The 22,412-nt window shown below is 40.0% G+C and overlaps 2 protein-coding genes and 3 pseudogenes across 3 annotated transcripts; 1 reads left to right on the top strand and 4 right to left on the bottom strand.

The window, feature by feature from the left end:
• Positions 1 to 388: 388 nt before the first annotated feature.
• On the bottom strand, positions 389 to 1,003 carry LOC148721559 (uncharacterized; annotated as a pseudogene).
• A 492-nt stretch (positions 1,004 to 1,495) lies between these two features.
• On the top strand, positions 1,496 to 2,105 carry LOC148721558 (uncharacterized; annotated as a pseudogene).
• Positions 2,106 to 3,066: 961 nt separating this feature from the next.
• On the bottom strand, positions 3,067 to 6,732 carry LOC148721557 (uncharacterized). Its single transcript, XM_088735113.1, has 5 exons — positions 6,606 to 6,732; positions 6,303 to 6,509; positions 5,820 to 5,910; positions 4,699 to 4,848; positions 3,067 to 4,331 (listed from the first exon to the last, which is right to left on the bottom strand). Exons 2-5 carry the CDS (start codon positions 6,489 to 6,491, stop codon positions 3,793 to 3,795), a joined length of 969 nt encoding a protein of 322 aa, XP_088591239.1. The 5' UTR covers positions 6,492 to 6,509; positions 6,606 to 6,732; the 3' UTR covers positions 3,067 to 3,792.
• A 3,000-nt stretch (positions 6,733 to 9,732) lies between these two features.
• LOC148721556 (uncharacterized) lies at positions 9,733 to 11,392 on the bottom strand. The gene is made up of 2 exons (XM_088735120.1): positions 11,209 to 11,392; positions 9,733 to 10,842 (listed from the first exon to the last, which is right to left on the bottom strand). Exons 1-2 carry the CDS (start codon positions 11,222 to 11,224, stop codon positions 10,304 to 10,306), a joined length of 555 nt encoding a protein of 184 aa, XP_088591246.1. The 5' UTR covers positions 11,225 to 11,392; the 3' UTR covers positions 9,733 to 10,303.
• A 4,503-nt stretch (positions 11,393 to 15,895) lies between these two features.
• LOC148721555 (uncharacterized) lies at positions 15,896 to 19,817 on the bottom strand (annotated as a pseudogene). Its single transcript, XR_015992199.1, has 5 exons — positions 19,684 to 19,817; positions 19,365 to 19,579; positions 18,387 to 18,420; positions 17,676 to 17,825; positions 15,896 to 17,345 (listed from the first exon to the last, which is right to left on the bottom strand). The product of XR_015992199.1 is annotated as an uncharacterized LOC148721555 (transcript).
• Positions 19,818 to 22,412: the final 2,595 nt, after the last annotated feature.

Raw genomic sequence — 22,412 nt, 5'->3', positions numbered from 1 at the left:
TGGGCATCTCAATTTAGCTATTTTGGAAGAGTAGGTAGTGCATATTTGCACACGACAGTTAAATTGTCACCGGAGTACCCCAAGAGAAAATTAAACGCTGATGTAGCCGCTTCGGGGTGGGTAGCGTAAATTTGTCTCGTCGAGTCAACTCTCAATGGTCTACCCCAGAAAAAAATTAACCGCTAATGTGGCAATACACATATGGAGAATTCAAAATACGTTATGTGTCTCATTCACACCCTGTACATACGACAGCACTACAAAGCCATTGAAGTTGTTCTGGGCGAGTTGTTTAAATAACACTCTCTCACAATTTCGTATAAAAGTCATGGGATAATTGTTGTCTCGCAGAACGGTCTTTACTCGTTGTATTTCTTCCCATCTACCTTTATTGGTTGATGGAATGTTGTTTGATCTTTTCAGTAAGGTGTTAACAACGGATCTTTTATGGCACATAGGATAACAGAAAAAGAAATCGGGATAACGGTCGGTAGGTGTCGGTTTTCTGTAAACATCCACATGAATTTTTGTGCTGCGTCTACTTGTTATGGTGTCTAAAAAAGGCAAGCCTTGTCTGTTGGTGTTTTATTAATACTAAGGTAAACTGTATGTTCGGGTTAATTGAGTTCAAATGTTTGTGGAATTTGTCGACTTTATCCTTTTTTATACGAGAACAACTATCGTCAACATACTTAAACCACCATTTGGGAGGATACGGGAACGAGGAGATCGCCGTTTCCTCAATTTCTTCCATAACCAGGTTGGCTAAAACAGGACTAAATGGAGAACCCATGGCACAATCTAAAATCTGTTTGTAGTGGTCACCATCATATTTCAAATAGTTGTGGTTGAGGACAAAATCTGAAAGTCTCAAAATGTTTTCAACAGAAGGATTGGTACGTTCTGCTAGATTCTGGTCTCGTTGTAGTTTCTCCTTGGCTATTGTAAGGGCTAAGTCCACAGGTATGGAGGCGAACAGGGATTTCACATCGAAGGAGACCATGACTTCATCGCTGGAGATGGAAAGCTGTAGTTTTATTTGTTGCGTGAAAACGGAACTGTTTTGGACTGTGAAGATATTCTTTCTCAGACTCGACAGGACTGAAACTAGATATTTGGAGACCGCATAAGTGGGGCTTCCGATACTGTAAGTAGGAGTTTGTTAAGATCTTTTTCAACACTTGTTGTGGGGTTCAGTCTCTTATCCATTAATTTCAGGTACGTTTTTGTGTCGTTTAATAAAATGGCTACTTTCTCTTTGTAGTCATCACTATGCATCACAACTATGGATCTTCCTTTATCGGCTGGTAGGATCTTCACTGTCTCACCCTTCAACCTGCGACCCATCACTAGCAATATCGGAAGCCCGACTTATGCGGTCTCCAAATATCTAGTTTCAGTCCTGTCGCCTCTGAGAAAGAATGGCCTCACAGTCGAAAACAGTTCCGTTTTCACGCAACAAATAAAACAGCTTTCCATCTCCAACGATGAAGTCATGGTCTCCTTCGATGTGAAATCCCTGTTCACCTCCATACCTGTGGACTTAGCGCTCACAATAACCAAAGAGAGACTACAACGAGACCAGAATCTAGCAGAACGTACCAATCTTTCTGTTGACAACATTTTGAGACTTTCACATTTTGTCCTCAACCACAATTATTTGAAACATGATGGCGACCACTACAAACAGATTTTTGGTTGTGCCATGGGTTTTCCCATTAGTCCTGTTTTGGCCGACCTGGTTATGGAAAAAAAATTGAGGAAACGGCAATCTCCACGTTCCCGTATCCTCCCAAATGGTGGTTTAGGTATGTTGACGATAGTCATTCTTGTATAAAAAAGGACCAAGTCGACAAATTCCACAAACAATTGATTAACCCGAACATACAGTTTACTTTAGAAATAGAAAACACCAACGGACAAGGCTTGCCTTTTTTAGACACCATAACAAGTAGACGCGGCAGAAAAATTCATGTGGATGTTTACAGAAAACCGACACATACCGACCGTTATCCCGATTTGTTTTCCTGTCATCGTATGTGCCATAAAAGATCCGTTGTTAACACCTTACTGAAAAGAGCAAACAACATTCCATCAACCGATAAAGGCAGACGGGAAGAAATACAACGAGTAAAGGCCGTTCTGCGAGATAACAATAATCCCATGACTTTTATACTAAACTGTGAGAGAGTGTTAATTAAACGACCCGCCCAGAACAACTTAAATGGCTTTGTAGTGCTGTCGTATGTACAGGGTGTTTCCGAGAAAATAAGTCGCATATTGAAATAAAAAAAGGTCAAAGTAGCCTACAAACCACAACAAACAATCAACAGCCTTTTTCCACGCCCCAAGGAGCGAGACGAACCTGACCGCCAGAAGTCAGGCTTGGCGTACAAAATCAATTTCACACAGTGTAATTTTAAGTACTATGGCCAAACAGAAAGGTCATTAAAGACAAGAATTTCGGAGCACAAAAAGGCAGTTGCAGGTTTTCACTTAAACTCCAAAGTCGCAAGCCATGTCCACCATTTCGACCATAACATGGATTTTACAAACGTCAGGGTCATTGGTTTCGAATCCAATTGCCACGAGAGACTTTTCCTTGAAGCCTAGCACTCTACTTTGGATCCGAATGCTGAGAACGATCACATCGTACTTCCAGAGGCCTATAAAGACCTCGCACGAGCATCAAATGCATAGTTACGCGCGCAAGCTTCGCGTCAAGTTTTAACTTTAAATAGCGTATGATAACGATCTTCGTTTTTTATATCACTGATGAAGGCTTAAGCATTAGCCGAAACGTCTGTTTTCAGAAATAACAACAGTCAGAGGCAACCAATTTCCATAAAACTGATGGCCCACTATACGTGGCCAGTGATGGCCAGCTATACTGGGTCAATGATAGCACACTATACTAGGCCAATGATGACCCACTATACTGGGCCATTGATGGCATACTAACCCTGCAATGTGCAGACTTCTTGGCCCGGAGTCCGAGTGTTAAGGCCACTTAGATTATCTAAGCGCGCCGCACTGTTTTAGCTACAACATGCACCTTTTCCTTGTTGCAAGGCCAGAATTATAGCTACAGAGTTAGTTTGTGCCCAAAATTTGGATTCGTGATCATACTGACTGAAACTAAAAGAGGACAAAAACTCAAATGAATTTTATAAGTATGTTACCGGCAGCATATTTGTTACGGTTATAAAAGCTGACGTTTCGAGCGTTAGCCCTTCGTCGTAGCGAATAGCATATTTGTTACTTGACTTTTGAGCGTTTTTTTTATGATGGTGCACAGAATGGTAGGTACGAATTTCCACACGTTTTTACGACTTGCTGTTTTATAAAGTGCTGATAACATACAAAGGTACAGACTTTAGTCGAAAGCTGACTACGACTTTCAACAGAATTTGTAATCATAAAAAACAATAGTTCTTAACAGTAAATGATTTGAATCCGGGGTTAACATTTATCGCGTAACTGATCGCCCGGGTGTGTGGAGTCCTGTGAAGAACTGTCAACGGTAATAGTGACTGTCCCTTCCAGGACTCTGAGCTCACCCGGACGATCAGACTACACTATCAAAAAGGTTCCTTCTTCGTATCCAACACTGGCAAGCTAATGATCATGAGCTAATTTGTATTTCTTGCAAAGAAAAGTGCAAGATGATTTTCTTCTAATTATCTATGAATTTTAGTCTACTGAAAGTAAATTCTAGAGAATATTTAACATTGCATAACTTCTTAGCCAGCAGCTTAAGGCTTTGAAAACAGTTATAGTTGATTGTCGCTCTTAGCGTACATAGACTTTCCAGAAATCACTAGACGATAATTCAAAAAACTCTGCACCAGACTTCCTGAAGTCGTCACACTCCCATCTTAAACTTCCAGGTACCAAAGACCAGTGATAATGTCCTCCTACTTGAAAAGAATGATCACTTAATCTTTCCTGTGCAACGGCTGGTGATCCCCACTTCTTACGTTTCCATTGGTCGCACATTCCAGCTATTTTGGAGTCATCATCTTTCATTCTATCAAACGAACCGCACGCTAAGGGTAAGGCATCTGTTTGACCACTGAAGTACTGGACTACAGCTTCCCCAGTGCTGTTAGCGGCCGTGGTCAGGTGAATTGTACGTCCTTGTTGTTTACTGCAGTGGAATCTCAGTTGAGTGAAGGACACGTGTGCTCTCAGTTCTTTCATGGCATCTTTTGTGATGAACAACGTTTTGTTGCTGTGGCAGTTGCTGATTTCGCGGTATGATGACTCAATCCAAAGTTCTCGAGAGGACGGATCGTCCACGACAACGTTGGAAACAAGAAGCCAACCGCCTGGAAAAATGATTGAAATCTGTTTTTTTTAGATGTGATGCCTGTTCCAATTTCAATTTTAAGATATACCTAACTTAAGCTTACTGTCAACAAAATCTGGTCGAAATTTCGATGTTTTGTTAGTTAGTTATAGAAATCATGTAAGTTTCATCATCGAAAGAAACAAACATACAAAGTCTTAAAAGAATGCGAGATACCAAAACAAAAACTGTCAAAACTTGTGTTATTTTTGGAGTCTGGACTTTATAAGCTTTACAGTGACCTATAGTTTTCCATAAAGTAGCGCGCACGGGACGATTTTTCCGTAGGGCACCCTATTTTGTTTATTTTCGTTGATTGTCTTTTATTTTTTGAAGTATGTTTATACCTCCTTCAGTTGTCATGTCACAGTAGACCTTTAAAGGCTTTCCGTTCTTCTCAGGGTCGATCCAGTACTCTCCGTCTCCTCTGGAATTTCCTGAGTCCCGGATGTCTTTGCAGGAATGACCAGGCTTATTGCGTTGTAAGCCTCTGGTAGCTGCAAGAGGAAATGAGGCTTAGTCTCGTTGGGTTATTAATCTTCACACACTGCAACTTCTCCCTATAATATCCATACATGATCCAGCAAACAGGTGATGAGAATGCTCAAACTTATCAGGTACGTTATAGAGAGCGTGGTATTACACAGTTGCTAAAAGTAGAATTGAGGAAGGTTCTAGAACGCTTAGTCATGCTGACTCATTAAGAACTCTTTATGGAACTTCTAGAACCCTTAGTCAGCACATTTTGCTATGAGGCAATAGTGATGTCATGTTACTAAATATAGTAGTATTACAGATCTCTAGAATGTTCTAGAACATTTTGTAATACGTATATAAGGAGTCGTGATCAGTTAAAGTTAGACCTTTTTAGTGAGTTAGTGCTGTTGCGAAGAGCCCAGAGGAGCTAGTGTTGTAACTGGAATCGTCAGTCGTGTGGAAGGCTACGTTGGAAAAGTGTTGTGGACATCGATAAAGTACAAGGATCTTTGAAGAGAACTGAACTGTGAGTTGTGCAGTAGTAGACTGAGGTTAAAGTTTTTATAGAGGGCTCTAGGATAGAGGATAGTTATTGTATTGGTTATTGGTATCGCTTCGTACTAAGATTATTTCGTCAGCTGATAAAGTAGTTGAGTTCGTACGAGTTGTATCTTTCTGACGGTTGAGGAAATACCGTAACAGGTAGAAGTTGTTGTCTTGATCCAACACGAAGTTCTCATAACTAAGTTTCAAGGAAAATTTGCAGCAGCTAGAGGGGAGAATTAACAATCAGATCTCAGGAGTTAAAAGGTTAAGACTCTGAGAAAAGGGAATCAAGTTATAAGGAAACTTGAATATAACTGTCTGGCAATGAGTTTTAAAGGAGTCCTCATTTGACAAGCTACTTCCGGCTACGTAGCTCTTAATAGTCATGTATTTTGTTTGGGAATGTCTCAAGTAAAATTATTTCTAGGATAGCCTCACTACTTACGTGTTACACAGTTTCTCCCTTTGTATCCCGGATCACACTGGCCGCCTTTTGTTGCTGGTTTTTGTTCGCGAGAAACATCCAAGCAGGAGGCCTGATTAATTAAACAGAAAGGTGAACTTTTCTTCTTCCCGTTCTGCGATTGATCGTTGTTCAGAGTGAATAAAGCTTCTTTCCTCATTATCAATATTCAGACGCGTAATATGCGTTTTTTCCAATAAAAGGAAATTTGACGTTGCCCTCGCACTTATGTCAACACTAAAACAGGCTCTACCCAGGTTGTCGCAAAACCGGGATTGCAAAATGATGGAGGTAGTCTAAAAGACCCGCACGGAGAAACTTTTGTCAGACAGTTTTAGCTGCCTGATATTCTCTTACGAAGTATGCGCTACTTTGGAGCCAATAGCAAATCAAACTCTCAGTTTTCATCAGTACATAAAAGTAGTTCCAAAATATAAATTGTTCCCGGCCTAAACTAGAACCTACCTGAACAGAGCAATAGTAAGTAGATCTTTTCCTCTTTTTAAAATCACCTGGCTTCATTTGCCGTGTTTTATTATTCAACTCACAGATGCGTTTTCCATCACTGTTACCGGGGTGAACATTGATCGACTTACAGCTGTTATTTCCCATACACTTTATCTGAAACTCAAACGACAGTCGTGTGCATGACATTACCTACCAAGGCATGGTCTGAAAGACAAAAGGACGTACTTTCTAATACCTACTATCTATAGAAGGAGAGCATAAATATCCATTTTGTTGTTGTTCTTTTAAGTATTTACTCACCGATTCGAGTTTCAAAAACGCTTCCACAAAAGTCTGTGTTTGCCCGAACAAACAGGATTCCCAAAAGGAAGTTTATGGTGATAATAGCAAACTGGGTTAGCCCCACAACAGCTATACTAAAATTGGCGGTTTTATCTTTCCCTGGTGGAGCTCCTAAGATTTCTTGTTGCATAATGGTTTTCTGATATTGCCTTCTTCTGTAAGCAGGGCGTGTTATTAAACTGACGCACACAATTGACATACGAATGATATATAATTCATGATTCTTTTTTATTCATCGCTTTAATTACTCTTTAGCTTGCATGGAAATTTCTTTTGTTCGCTGCACTAACAGAAGACTGTTCGAACATTTATAATTATCATTGGTAATCGAATTTGCCAAATCAACAGAGTGGCTTTTGTTTTGAGGAATATGTAAGGTCTACTTGCGATATTACATCCGTTGGAAGGAAAACCACCTGCTCTTTACTCTCGAACAGGCACGCAGTTGATATCTCACGAATGAAAATGCATGCGTATGTAAACCCACACTTTCCATAGAAATGATGTCTCCCTCTTTATGATATAGCTGGCATCACCTACGGGCGAGATGGAGCGAATGTTAAATTCTGATTGGCTACTCTAGCGGGCAAGATGGGCCACAACACAAAAAGAAAACATTGTTAATATCCTCTCATCGTGACCTCACGCTTGGTCAATAACGAGTATTTTGCATTCACAAGAAGCGTAAGAGAAGTTACCTGCTGTTTGTTTGGGTTGTATAAGGAAATTCAAATGAAAAGTTTAACTCAACATACCAACTTTGCAATGAAATCTTGAGTCCTATGAATTAACTTACTCATAACTGGCTAACAAATGTTTAAATGATGAATAATAAACACTGTCCAGAAAGTACTTAGAACACTTTAGTCGGGATAATGTCAGGAAAAATTGCACGTCTGAATTGTCAAATATCGTAACTTATTATACAAATACAATAAGAAGAGTAAAAATAAAGAACGAATCGAGTACAAATATATAAACAATAGCCTCCTTTTGGCGCGAGGATATGCTTCGATAACTTGTCCGCTGCAGAGAATATCTGTTCCGAGATGCGAACAGTTTTCCGAGAAGGAAGCTCGGGGAAATCTGAGAACTTCTAGGAACAGATTATGTCCAATGAAAAAATTTTGTACTTATTGACTGAGTAAGAGGGAAGAACGGAAATATATTTGGCTCGCGGTCATGACTTGCGGACCGGGCGCAGCGAGGTCCGTGTGTCATGATCGAGACCCAAATGTTTTCCTATGCGACCCGACCTGAATCAATCAATAAGCATTTTATTATATGACCACTGATTACTAAGTTTCGGAATATTTGAAATGTCTTTTTTTTTCTAACATAAATAGGAGGCGATAGACTGGCGCGTGCGAGAAAAAAACACAAAAAAGATTTTTTACAACAAAAGATTTTCCTTTATTTTTCTTTTGATGCATAACAAGAAACTCACTGCTTATCGAAAAACGTAACTTATTTTCTCGTTTTTGTTCACTGATGTCACTCCTTTTGTCGCAAAAACAGCAAAAATATTTTGTTTTTGTGTTTTTTTTTCTTTTCGGTAACAAAGCTGTAAGTGCATTAGGGGCGGACAGCTTTTTCCGGACCAGCTCACGTCAACCCATCCGACCCTGCACACGTCAGCTTTCATTCTAGTTTTCTATGGGATTGCGCGAGCGGGGCCGGGCGGGTCGGGTCACATGATTTACCCAAAAGTGACTTGTTGACGTGCGGACGTGTTGACGTGTTTTCCGCAAATGTTTTTAACTTTATTTAAACTCTTTTCACTTTATATCCTCGCTACTGCCTCTTTAAAAGTATATTATACCAAGGAAATGTATACGGGGGTATTATTTATCCGCTGCTGACTATTCCTGGCAAGAGAAGGAAGGTAAAACTATCGAAATAGGTTCAGAGGCTACCAGCCATGTCAAATCAGGCGAGAAAACTGAAAGTAAAATGAACAGAACAAATGAACAAAGATGTTTTGGAGTGCAAGAAAAAGGTGCTGGAGCTTGTTTCTTCAGAGAATCCTCCTTGCAATGAGAGTGGAAGGATGAGAGGATATATTGGCGTTATGAAAGAGTTTTGGGGTGATATGGGATATAAGAACTTACATCTGAAGAGCCGAAACTTACGGGACCAAGCTTCGAGGCTAGAGAAAGTAAGAGATAATGAAACAGATCTAACCATCAAAGAGAGAAGAGTCAAGGATTTGGGGAATGTCACATTTACAAGTGAATATTCTAGTAAGGAAAATGTTGAAAATGAAAGTCAAAACAACCAAAAGGATAGGGAAAATGGAAATGCTAATTATCCAACAAGAGGCTCGAATTTACATAACGCAGAGCCACAGCAAACCCCAGAGGAAAGCAGAGTTACAATGGGTGATTGGCCGGATGTGTCTGATGATGTTCCAGGGTGTTTACCCAATGGCGCTGCGTGCCAGGTCTAAAAATAGATTTGTCATCTTTGGACCCCCCGCTGGTTTAGGACAAACACTCGGAGTCTTTACAAGGACTTGTATGCGAAACGTTTCAGAAGCAAGACTATTTTCGCTCAAAAAGTGTTCTAACTTTCTAAAATGGTTGAAACTAGGCATTGCTGTTGGGGTACATGTAAAAATGACTCAAGATATCCAGAAAGATTGCCGCATTCGCTTAAAGAAATGCTTAAAAACGGTCGGAAAGCCTTCCTAGCGTTCCCAAAGCCGAAGCATGACTTGGAACTTTGTCAACGCCGCGTAAATGCGTGTTCTAGAAAGAATTTCTAAGTTGATAGTGTTAACTACAATACTGATATTTGTGCTGTACTAACCCGGAAATATCTTGAGCGGAGACCTCTTGGCCCGGAGTCCGAGTGTTAAGGCCACTTAGCTTATCTGAGCGCGCCGCACTGTTTTAGCTACAACATGCACCTTTTCCTTGTTGCAAGGCCAGAATTATAGCTACAGAGTTAGTTCGTGCCCAAAATATGGATTCGTGATCACACTGACTGAAACTAAAAGAGGACAAAAACTCAAATGAATTTCATACTGAAGTATGTTACCGGCAGCATATTTGTTACGGTTATAAAAGCTGACGTTTTGAGCGTTAGCCCTTTGTCGTAGCGAATAGCATATTTGTTACTTGACTTTTGAGCGTTTTTTATGATGGTGCACAGAATGGTAGGTACGAATTTCCACACGTTTTCACGACTTGCTGTTTTATAAAGTGCTGATAACATACAAAGGTACAGACTTTAGTCGAAAGCTGACTACGACTTTCAACAGAATTTGTAATCATAAAAGACAGTAGTTCTTGCCAGTAAATGGTTTGAATCCGGGGTTAACATTTATCACGTAACTTATCGCCCGGGTGTGTGTAGTCCTGAACTGTTAACGGTAATAGTGACCATACCTTCCCAGGACTACGTGCTCACCCGGACGATCAGACTACACTATCAAAAAGGTTCCTTCTTCGTATCCAACACTGGCAAGCTAATGATCATGAGCTAATTTGTATTTCTTGCAAAGTAAAGTGCAAGATGATTTTCTTCTAATTATCTATGAATTTTAGTCTACTGCAAGTAACTTCTAGAGAATATTTAACATTGCATAACTTCTTAGCCAGCAGCTTAAGGCTTTTCAGGACTGTGAAAACAGTTATAGTTGATTATCGCTCTTAGCGTACATAGACTTTCCAGAAATCGCCAGACGATAATTCAAAAAATTCTTCACCAGAGTTCTTGAAGTCGTCACAATCCCATCTTGAACTCCCATCTGTTAACGACCAGTGATATTTACCTCCTACATAAAGGGAATGATCGTTTAATCGTTCCAGTGGAATTTTTGATGATCCCCACCTCCTACTTTTCCATTGATCACACATTCCAGCTAATCTGGAGGTATCATCTTTCATTCTATGAAACGAACCACACGCCAAGGGTTGGACATCTGTTTGACCGCTAAAGTACTGGACTACAGCTTCCCCAGAACTGTTAGCAGCCGTGATCACGTGAATTGTACGTCCTCGTTGTTTGTTGCAGTGGAATCTCAGTTGAGTGAAGGACACGTGTGCTCTCAGTTCCTTCAGGGCATCTTTTGTGATGAACAACGTTTCGTTGCTGTGGCAGTTGCTGATTTCGCGGTATGATGACTCGATAAAAAGCTTTCGAGAGGACGGATCGTCTACAACAACGTTGGAAACAAGAAGCCAACCGCCTGGAAAAATGATTGAAATCTGTTTTTTTAGATGTGATGCCTGTTCCAATTTCAATTTTAAGATGTACCTAACTTAAGCTTACTGTCAACAAAATCTGGTCGAAATTTCGATGTTTTGTTAGTTAGTTATTGAAATCATGTAAGTTTCATCATCGAAAGAAACAAACATACAAAATCTTAAAAGAATGCGAGATACCAAAAGAAAAACTGTCAAAACTTGTGTTATTTTTGGAGTCTGGACTTTACAAGCTTTACAGTGACCTATAGTTTACCATAAAGTAGCGCGCATGGGACGATTTTTCCATAGGGCACCCTATTTTGTTTATTTTCGTTGATTGTCTTTTATTTTTTGAAGTATGTTTATACCTCCTTCAGTTGTCATGTCACAGTAGACCTTTAAAGGCTTTCCGTTCTTCTCAGGGTCGATCCAGTACTCTCCGTCTCCTCTGGAATTTCCTGACTCCCGGATGTCTTTGCAGGAATGACCAGGCTTATTGTGTTGTAAGCCTCTGGTAGCTGCAAGAGGAAATGAGGCTTAGTCTCGTTGGGTTATTAATCTTCACACACTGCAACTTCTCCCTATAATATCCATACATGATCCAGCAAACAGGTGATGAGAATGCTCAAACTTATCAGGTATGTTATAGAGAGCGTGGTGTTACACAGTTGCTCAAAGTAGAATTGAGGAAGGTTCTAGAACGCTTAGTCATGCTGACTCATTAAGAACTCTTTATGGAACTTCTAGAACCCTTAGTCAGCATATTTTGCTATGAGGCAATAGTGATGTCATGTTACTAAATATAGTAGTATTACAGATCTCTAGAATGTTCTAGAACATTTTGTAAAACGTATATAAGGAGTCGTGATCAGTTAAAGTTAGACCTTTTTAGTGAGTTAGTGCTGTTGCGAAGAGCCCAGAGGAGCTAGTGTTGTAACTGGAATCGTCAGTCGTGTGGAAGGCTACGTTGGAAAAGTGTTGTGGACATCGATAAGGTACAAGGATCTTTGAAGAGAACTGAACTGTGAGTTGTGCAGTAGTAGACTGAGGTTAAAGTTTTTATAGAGGGCTCTAGGATAGAGGATAGTTACTGTATTGGTTATTGGTATCGCTTCGTACTAAGATTATTTCGTCAGCTGATAAAGTAGTTGAGTTCGTACGAGTTGTATCGTTCTGGCGGTTGAGGAAATACCGTAACAGGTAAAAGTTGTTGTCTTGATCCAGCACGAAGTTCTCCTAACTAAGTTACAAAAAAAAATTTGCAGCAGCTAGAGGGGAGAATTAACAATCAGATCTCAGGAGTTAAAAGGTTAAGACTCTGAGAAAAGAGAATCAAGTTATAAGGAAACTTGAATATAACTGTCTGGCAATGAGTTTTAAAGGAGTCCTCATTTGACAAGCTACTTCCGGCTACGTAGCTCGTAATAGTCATGTATTTTGTTTGGGAATGTCTCAAGTAAAATTATTTCTAGGATAGCCTCACTACTTACGTGTTACACAGTTTCTCCCTTTGTATCCCGGATCACACTGGCCGCCTTTTGTTGCTGGTTTTTGTTCGCGAGAAACATCCATGCAGGAGGCCTGATTAATTAAACAGAAAGGTGAACTTTTCTTCTTCCCGTTCTGCGATTGATCGTTGTTCAGAGTGAATAAAGCTTCTTTCCTCATTATCAATATTCAGACGCTTAATATGCGTTTTTTCCAAAAAAAGGAAATTTGACGTTGCCCTCGCACTTATGTCAACACTAAAACAGGCTCTACCCAGGTTGTCGCAAAACCGGGATTGCAAAATGATGGAGGTAGTATAAAAGACCCGCACGGAGAAACGTTTGTCAGACAGTTTTAGCTGCCTGATATTCTCTTACGAAGTATGCGCTACTTTGGAGCCAATAGCAAATCAAACTCTCAGTTTTCATCAGTACATAAAAGTAGTTCCAAAATATAAATTGTTCCCGGCCTAAACTAGAACCTACCTGAACAGAGCAATAGTAAGTAGATCTTTTCCTCTTTTTAAAATCACCTGGCTTCATTTGCCATGTTTTATTATTCAACTCACAGATACGTTTTCCATCACTGTTACCGGGGTGAACATTGATCGACTTACAGCTGTTATTTCCCATACACTTTATCTGACACTCAAACTCATCCACAACGACAGTCGTGTGCATAACATTACCTACCAAGGCATGGTCTGAAAGACAAAATGACGTACTTTCTAATACCTACTATCTATAGAAGGAGAGTATAAATATCCATTTTGTTGTTGTTCTTTTAAGTATTTACTCACCGATTCGAGTTTGAAAAACGCTTCCACAAAAGTCTGTGTTTGCCCGAACAAACAGGATTCCCAAAAGGAAGTTTATGGTGATAATAGCAAACTGGGTTAGCCCCACAACAGCTATACTAAAATTGGCGGTTTTATCTTTCCCTGGTGGAGCTCCTAAGATCTCTTGTTGCATAATGGTTTTCTGATATTGCCTTCTTCTGTAAGCAGGGCGTGTTATTAAACTGACACACACAATTGACATACGAATGATATACAATTCATGATTCTTTTTTATTCATCGCTTTAATTGCTCTTTAGCTTGCATGGAAATTTCTTTTGTTCGCTGCACTAACAGAAGACTGTTTGAACATTTATAATTATCATTGGTAATCGAATTTGCCAAATCAACAGAGTGGCTTTTGTTTTGAGGAATATGTAAGGTCTACTTACGATATTACATCCGTTGGAAGGAACACCACCTGCTCTTTACTCTCGAACAGGCACGCAGTTGATATCTCACGAATGAAAATGCATGCGTCTGTAAGCCCACACTTTCCATAGAAATGATGTCTCCCTCTTTATGATATAGCTGGCATCACCTACGGGCGAGATGGAGCGAATGTTAAATTCTGATTGGCTACTCTAGCGGGCAAGATGGGCCACAACACAAAAAGAAAACATTGTTAATATCCTCTCATCGTGACCTCACGCTTGGTCAATAACGAGTATTTTGCGTTCACAAGAAGCGTAAGAGAAGTTACCTGCTGTTTGTTTGGGTTGTATAAGGAAATTCAAATGAAAAGTTTAACTCAACATACCAACTTTGCAATGAAGTCTTGAGTCCTATGAATTAACTTACTCATAACTGGCTAACAAATGTTTAAATGATGAATAATAAACACTGTCCAGAAAGTACTTAGAACACTTTAGTCGGGATAATGTCAGGAAAAATTGCACGTCTGAATTGTCAAATATCGTAACTTATTATCCAAATGCAATAAGAAGAGTAAAAATAAAGAACGAATCGAGTACAAATATATAAACAATAGCCTCCTTTTGGCGCGAGGATATGCTTCGATAACTTGTCCGCTGCAGAGAATATCTGTTCCGAGATGCGAACAGTTTTCCGAGAAGGAAGCTCGGGGAAATCTGAGAACTTCTAGGAACAGATTATGTCCAATGAAAAAATTTTGTACTTATTGACTGAGTAAGAGGGAAGAACGGAAATATATTTGGCTCGCGGTCATGACTTGCGGACCGGGCGCAGCGAGGTCCGTGTGTCATGATCGAGAGCCAAATGTTTTCCTATGCGACCCGATCTGAATCAATCAATAAGCATTTTATTATATGACCACTGATCACTAAGTTTCGGAATATTTGAAATGTCTTTTTTTTTTCTAACATAAATAGGAGGCGATAGACTGGCGCGTGCGAGAAAAAAACACAAAAAAGATTTTTTATAACAAAAGATTTTCCTTTATTTTTCTTTTGATGCATAACAAGAAACTCACTGCTTATCGAAAAACGTAACTTATTTTCTCGTTTTTGTTCACTGATGTCACTCCTTTTGTCGCAAAAACAGCAAAAATATTTTGTTTTTGTGTTTTTTTTTTCAGTAACAAAGCTGTAAGTGCATTAGGGGCGGACAGCTTTTTCCGGACCAGCTCACGTCAACCCATCCGACCCTGCACACGTCAGCTTTCATTCTAGTTTTCTATGGGATTGCGCGAGCGGGGCCGGGCGGGTCGGGTCACATGATTTACCCAAAAGTGACTTGTTGACGTGCGGACGTGTTGACGTGTTCTCCGCAAATGTTTTTAACTTTATTTAAACTCTTTTCACTTTATATCCTCGCTACTGCCTCTTTAAAAGTATATTATACCAAGGCAATGTATACGGGGGTATTATTTATCCGCTGCTGACTATCCCTGGCAAGAGAAGGAAGGTAAAACTATCGAAATAGGTTCAGAGGCTACCAGCCATGTCAAATCAGGCGAGAAAGCTGAAAGTAAAATGGACAGAACAAATGAACAAAGATGTTTTGGAGTGCAAGAAAAAGGTGCTGGAGCTTGTTTCTTCAGAGAATCCTCCTTGCAATGAGAGTGGAAGGATGAGAGGATATATTGGCGTTATGAAAGAGTTTTGGGGTGATATGGGATATAAGAACTTACATTTGAAGAGCCAAAACTTACGGGACCAAGCTTCGAGGCTAGAGAAAATAAGAGATAATGAAACAGATCTAACCATCAAAGAGAGAAGAGTTAGGGATTTGGGGAATGTCACATTTACAAGTGAATATTCTAGTAAGGAAAATGTTGAAAATGAAAGTCAAAACAACCAAAAGGATAGGGAAAACGGAAATGCTAATTATCCAAGAAGAGGCTTGAATTTATATAACGCTGAGCCACAGCAAACCCCAGAGGAAAGCAGAGTTACAATGGGTGATTGGCCGGATGTGTCTGATGATGTTCCAGGGTGTTTACCCAATGGCGCTGCGCGCCAGGTCTTAAAATAGGTATGTCATCTTTGGACCCCCCGCTGGTTTAGGACAAACACTCGGAGTCTTTACAAGGACTTGTATGCGAAACGTTTCAGAAGCAAGACTATTTTCTAACTTTCTAAAATGGTTGCAACTAGGCATTGCTGTAGGGGTACATGTAAAAATGACTCAAGATATCCAGAAAGATTGCCAGATTAGCTTAAAGAAATGCTTAAAAACGGTCGGAAAGCCTTCCCACCGTTCCAAAAGCCGAAGCATGACTTGGAACTTTGTCAACGCCGCCTAAATGCGTGTTCTAGAAAGAATTTCTAAGTTGATAGTGTTAACTACAACACTCATATTTGTGCTGTACTTACCCGGCAATATCTTGAGTGCAGACTTCTTGGCCCGGAGTCCGAGTGTTAAGGCCACTTAGCTTATTTGAGCGCGCCGCACTGTTTTAGCTACAACATGCACCTTTTCCTTGTTGCAAGGCCAGAATTATAGCTACAGAGTTAGTTTGTGCCTAAAATATGGATTCGTGATCACACTGACTGAAACCAAAAGGGGACAAAAACTCAAATGAATTTTATAAGTATGTTACCGGCAGCATATTTGTTACGGTTATAAAAGCTGACGTTTCGAGCGTTAGCCCTTCGTCGTAGCGAATAGCATATTTGTTACTTGACTTTTGAGCATTTTTTTATGATGGTGCACAGAATGGTAGGTACGAATTTCCACACGTTTTCACGACTTGCTGTTTTATAAAGTGCTGATAACATACAAAGGTACAGACTTTAGTCGAAAGCTGACTACGACTTTCAACAGAATTTGTAATCATAAAAAACAGTAGTTCTTAACAGTAAATGGTTTGAATCCGGGGTTAACATTTATCGCGTAACTGATCGCCCGGGTGTGTGTAGTCCTGAGAAGAACTGTTAACGGTAATAGTGACTGTCCCTTCCAGGACTACGGGCTCACCCAGACGATCAGACTACACTATCAAAAAGGTTCCTTCTTCGTATCCAACACTGGCAAGCTAATGATCATGAGCTAATTTGTATTTCTTGCAAAGAAAAGTGCAAGATGATTTTCTTCTAATTATCTATGAATTTTAGTCTACTGCAAGTAACTTCTAGAGAATATTTAACATTGCATAACTTCTTAGCCAGCAGCTTAAGGCTATCAGGACTATGAAAACAGTTATAGCTGCTTGTCGCTCTTAGCGTACATAGACTTTCCAGAAATCGCCAGACGATAATTCAAAAAATTCTTCACCAGACTTGTGATGTCGTCACACTCCCATCTTGAACTCCCATCTGTTAACGACCAGTGATATTTACCTCCTACATGAAGGGAATGATCGTTTAATCGTTCCAGTGGAACGTTCGATGATCCCCACCTCCTACTTTTCCATTGACCACACATTCCAGCTAATCTGGAGTTATCATCTTTCATTCTATGAAACGAACCACACGCCAAGGGTTGGACATCTGTTTGACCGCTGAAGTACTGGACTACAGCTTCCCCAGAGCTGTTAGCAACCGTGATAACGTGGATTGTACGTCCTCATTGTTTCCTACAATGGAATCTCAGTTGAGTGAAAGACACGTGTGCTCTTAGTTCTTTCATGGCATCTTTTGTGATGAACAACGTTTTGTTGCTGTGGCAGTTGTCGATTTCGCGGTATGATGACTCAGGCCAAAGCTCTCGAGAGGAAGGATCGTCCACGACAACGTTGGAAACAAGTAGCCAACCTCCTGATAAACACATTTCTGGTTAAAAATATCTTGCAGCAAATCAAAGTAACAATAGAGCCAATTTCTTTTATTAAATGAGTTGATAAAACAACGCTCGAAAAGTCAGCTTTAGAATCCCTCTGCAGCGGCCAACGCACCCTATCAACTCAGTAGATAAAACAAAATTTTGTTATAAATATCCCCCACCGATACAGCACCACCCTTCAAATATTGGGTTGATACACAAAGCATTCATGCGATACAGTGTTTAGGAGTATTATCTGAAAAACATAGGAACAACTTTCTCCTAAGAGTTTTATATTTATCCTACATTTTTTATCCATACCTTACCTCCATCAGTTGTCATGTCACAGTAGACCTTTAAAGGCTTTCCGTTTTTCTCAGGGTCGATCCAGTACTCCCCGTCTTTTTGAAAGAAACCTGAGTCCCGGATGTCCTTACATGAATGGCCAGGCAAATCCTTATATAAACCTCTGCCAGCTACAGAGGGAAATGCTATGTCACCTTAACGTGCCTCATTATTTTCACGCACCGGTATCACTAGTACTGCTCAAGAGATTGACAGCCTATCATGACATTTGAATCACCGCTACATAGGGTATTCCTCACTGATAAAAAAAAAATCTTTTTTTTTTGTCAAGCCATTGAAATAGTGGAAACAAAATGTAAGCTCAGAGCAAATTGGCAAACTACCGAGGAATCGAAACAGAACAGTTTGAGGTTTATAGTATAATTCATTTTTGATGGCGTTATTCCAACAGTTTAAATTCCTTTCTTTTTTTTTTTTTTACCACGAGGCAGCAATGGAAGTTGACAGAACTCACAATGCGACTTATTTATATCACAAGGAGTCGCATTTGTCATATTTCTTGGGAAAGCTTTGGGAGTCGCGTAGTTGGCCAAATTTCGCTCTCACTAATTATTATGCGGATGGAAATTAGGTAATTATTTTTGCGACGGCTTGTCGACAAAGTTTGCTATAATTACTTGGCCATCCAGGTATTCGATATTGTGTTCTTATGTATTATAGATGACACTTACCATTCCTTTTATTGGAAAAATCCGTGCAGGAGACCTAACAAAATAAATACATCCGAATAGTCCTTTAAATCGCTTCCTGTTCTTCGATCGACATTGTTTGTGTATCGTATTGTTTAAAATTTCGAGCGGTTCTCCTATAAAATTTCAACCTTGACCACCCAGATATAGCATTACTTTTATAATACATGTTCTTGTCGTTCAGAATTGTTTTGTTTTGTTTTTATCATGAAAGCCTTTTTGAATAATTTATCTTTACGAAAAATAGAATTAACTATATGTTAGCGTATCGAGTGGTATGTTGGTCGCACCAATCAGATCGTCGCATTTGGGTATGCATCTCGCGTCAAGCGGATCGCCGCATCGGGGTGTCTCGTAACAATCAAACAACTGAATTAAGAGAATGTTTGCACCAATCAGAGCGTCAGGGTATTGTCTCTTCTCTCAATGAGTGGGGTATGAGGGTGTCGCAAAGTGTTGCAATGAAAATAAATGCTATTGTTAGTAAATTTCCCACGCAACTTTCACGTGTTTTAACATTTTCTACCAATCAAATTAGCCCTATACTACTCCATCGCGTGTCATTTCCTCGTAAACAGCCTGCCTTTTCTCACATATTCCACACGCAAGGTGCAAAGTCCTAAAAGGCAACACAGCCCCCTATTATAATGCCTACGTAATAGCCTTTTAAATTCTCATCAGTTTAAGACATACAGAGATTATGTACCACGTGAAAACCTCAAAACGTGAACAAAAGGGATAGATGTTCTCATGAAGAGAAAAAAATGCCGAAGAAGTAACAAGAGCTCGTTTGGAAAAACATTGCTCGTCTTTCTTGACCCCCCGATGTGTTTTTGTCCTGTATTCTAGAAACTTTGCGCAGCGATAGAAGTACATTTTTAACTTTTTTTCATCATTTACATCATACTGGTCGTTCCCGGAGAGTTAATAAAAGCATCAGTTGATACAATTTGTACCGACTTGAACAGGGCCATAGTATGTCGATCCTCTCTTCTGTTTGAAATCACTTGGTTTCATCTGTCGTGTTTTGTTGTTCAGTTCACAAAATCGGTCTCCATCGCTGTCACTGGGATGAACGTTAAACGACATACAACTCTTGCTTATGCATTTGAAATGACAATCAAACTCGTCCACGGCAAAAACCGTGAGCATGACGTGACCGATTAAAGCATGATCTGAAAGGCAAGAGACACAAAACCCAAATCAGTTATGTACATATATGGAAAAGGTAAGGCACGGGAATCAAGTGATGCGTTTACAGCTTTAAGGAATTACTTACCAAATTTCATTTCCAATAAATCAACTCCACAGAATTCTCTATTGGCCAGGACAACCACGATTCCCAAAAGGATGTGCAGTGTCACAATGGCAAACTGGGTCACCCTTACAACAGCCATCGGATAAAAAAGCTGTCCAACTGTCCTTCTAATCCGATGTTAACATTTTCACCCGATATATAAACTATATTTATATCATTGAAATACATTTGGAAGAGCACAGTGCTTTTTATTAGATTTGAGTTAATTGTAGAAACAAAATCTATAATTTATATCTCAATTCAGAACTTTCAATGCGCCTAGACGGTATGTTTTTATCTTCACTTTAAAAAATAATGGGTTTGTTTTCCTTTTTCATTCAAAAAGATGATTGAAAGAACTTCAGCTCTTGTAGACATTGTAAAAAAAACACAAGCTGCTCATCGTGAAAATGTATTTACCTTCGGTGGAACTGAACTGTAAGTGGCAGTGACAAAGAATGTAAATATTTTCCTATTGGTATGTTAGCACGTGGGCCGCTATGGCGTTAATTGAGGCTTTCGTTGTATGGTGTATTTAAGGTTTGACATTTGTAATGTATTCATCTCAGCTCTCGAACTTTCCTGGTTTTATGTCAAATTTTATCTTGCATGTAAATAAGCTGTTTTACATCTAACCCCCCAGAGGTCGGTACGCCTGCATTTGGATAGGGAATACGTTCCCATTTTTCCCGTTGGGTTTTTGGGTTTTCGTATCAGGCGGCGGCACAATAAACGAATTAGCCCAAGAGGTGATGATTAGTTGTTTACTACTCTGTGTAACTTTGTCGGACGGCATTAAATACTCGGGCTCCAAGTTCGAGCTGCACAGCCACTCTTGTGTATGAGTCATGAATTTAAATAGGAATATATAGAAGTGACCCCTTCCTTCCTGGACTTTGGGTAAAAATAGGATACGCGCTCATAATCTCCTTCCCAGATCCTCCCGTTTCACTGCATCTGACATGGCCACCACATTCACAGAGGAAACAATGTGATGCAAGGGACGAGTCAAAGTTTATCTCCTAAGTGGAGGGGGGGGGGCGGTTGCAAAATGTTTGTTGTGTCACAATGAATTTACCTGATCCTCCCCACCCGTAAGTTTTGTATTATTCCTATTATTCCCTCATTGGCTGTCAATTTTTCTATAATCCCCCCCCTTTTAAACTCAGTTAGCAACGACTGTTCCCCCCTCCGTTCCCCCTGAAAACCATGTGATTGCCCCAAAACCACTGAGTCTCCCCTTTCCTCAGATGTATAACGACTTGTCCCTTATGAACGAAAAACAACACGGCTGTAAGTGGAACTGCTCTTCCCAACATCTCAATGAAGAACTGAAAAATTTGATCACCCATCGACCCGAGAAAATTGAGTCATGACGACCCGCACGTCCGATCGTATGTACGTACGTTGTTACGCTTATATAACAGTGTCACATCACGTGCCTAATGATTTAAGCATTTTGGCGCTCTAGATAAAAGAAAATGTTATCCTACGATGCACGATCCTCGCAGTAGAGAGCGCTATTTATGCAATAGCAAAAATCAGACCTGAAAAAAATTAGGCCTGTACGGGATTTGAACCACTGACCTCTGCGATACTAGTGCAGCGCTTTACCAATTGAGCTAACAAGCCAACCGGGAGCAGGCCGTTAAGTTGATTCGTAATAAACCCGTGATGATAAATCACGGGTTTCTTACTCTTACCCGAATGCATTTCTATCAGCGGCCCGAGGGCAGGAATGGTCATAACTCAACCCGATACGCATTCAGTATGTTAGTTTCAAATGTTATTGAGGAATTTATTTCATGATGAATGTATGTAGATGTAAAAGAAATACCATTTTAAAGTCTGAATAATGTGTTTCGACATTCTTATGTGACCTTCAGCAGAGTGGGGATAATCAAAATCATGAAATATTCTCCAGAGCAAAGCGTGGATGATTTCTAGTGCTTGTAAAACTTGCAAAGTCATGTTGAGATATGGTGCTCACAGATGTGTTTACAAATTTGGCGGTCGTACCAATTTATCAGACGTAGCAGCCAGCACATGTGAAAACGTTTCAAGAATTACTAACAATATTAAGCTTTGAAACAGTGATTAACTATGCCGAATTTCTTTCTTAGTCTTACACTTCACACACTTTTTATTTACACTTTCAAACTTTCAATATTAAACTGGCTGGACCCGCAAGAAGCCATAGCTGGTCTAAAGCGGTTCAGGCATTAGGATCGAGATAACCAATATATACTTAAACATCTAAACTAACTAAACTAAGCTAACTACGATTGAACAAATGTTACTATCAATTTACAGGTCCGTGTAAGCAAGTGTAGGTAATTATCGTTATTTAGGTCATAACGAACATAGACTTTCCAGAAATCGCCAGGGGATAATCCATAAAAACCCCATTATTTGAGTCGTAGTCGTCGCGTTCCCATCTGGAGCTTGCTGCTCGTGTCTGTAATAGCCAGTGAGAACCTGCAACTCCCACTTGGACTGTGATCTCCCCACTTTTGGTCGTTCCTTCGGTGAGACAATTTCCAGCTAACAGCGAGTTGTCATCCCTCGTTACCACAAACGAGCCACAAGAACCTGGTCGGGAGTTTGTCTGACCGCTGAAGAAGTTGATCACAGCTTCACCGCTACTGTTAGGCGCCGTGGTCAAGAGAAAGGTAACCCCATTTTGTTTACAGCAGTGAAATCTCAGCTTA

The sequence above is a fragment of the Stylophora pistillata genome, chromosome 10 (genome assembly GCF_964205215.1).
Source record: "Stylophora pistillata chromosome 10, jaStyPist1.2, whole genome shotgun sequence".
In the NCBI taxonomy this organism is placed as follows: domain Eukaryota; kingdom Metazoa; phylum Cnidaria; class Anthozoa; order Scleractinia; family Pocilloporidae; genus Stylophora; species Stylophora pistillata.
Note: the sequence above shows the minus strand (reverse complement) of the source record. Positions and strands in the feature narration are given on the sequence as shown.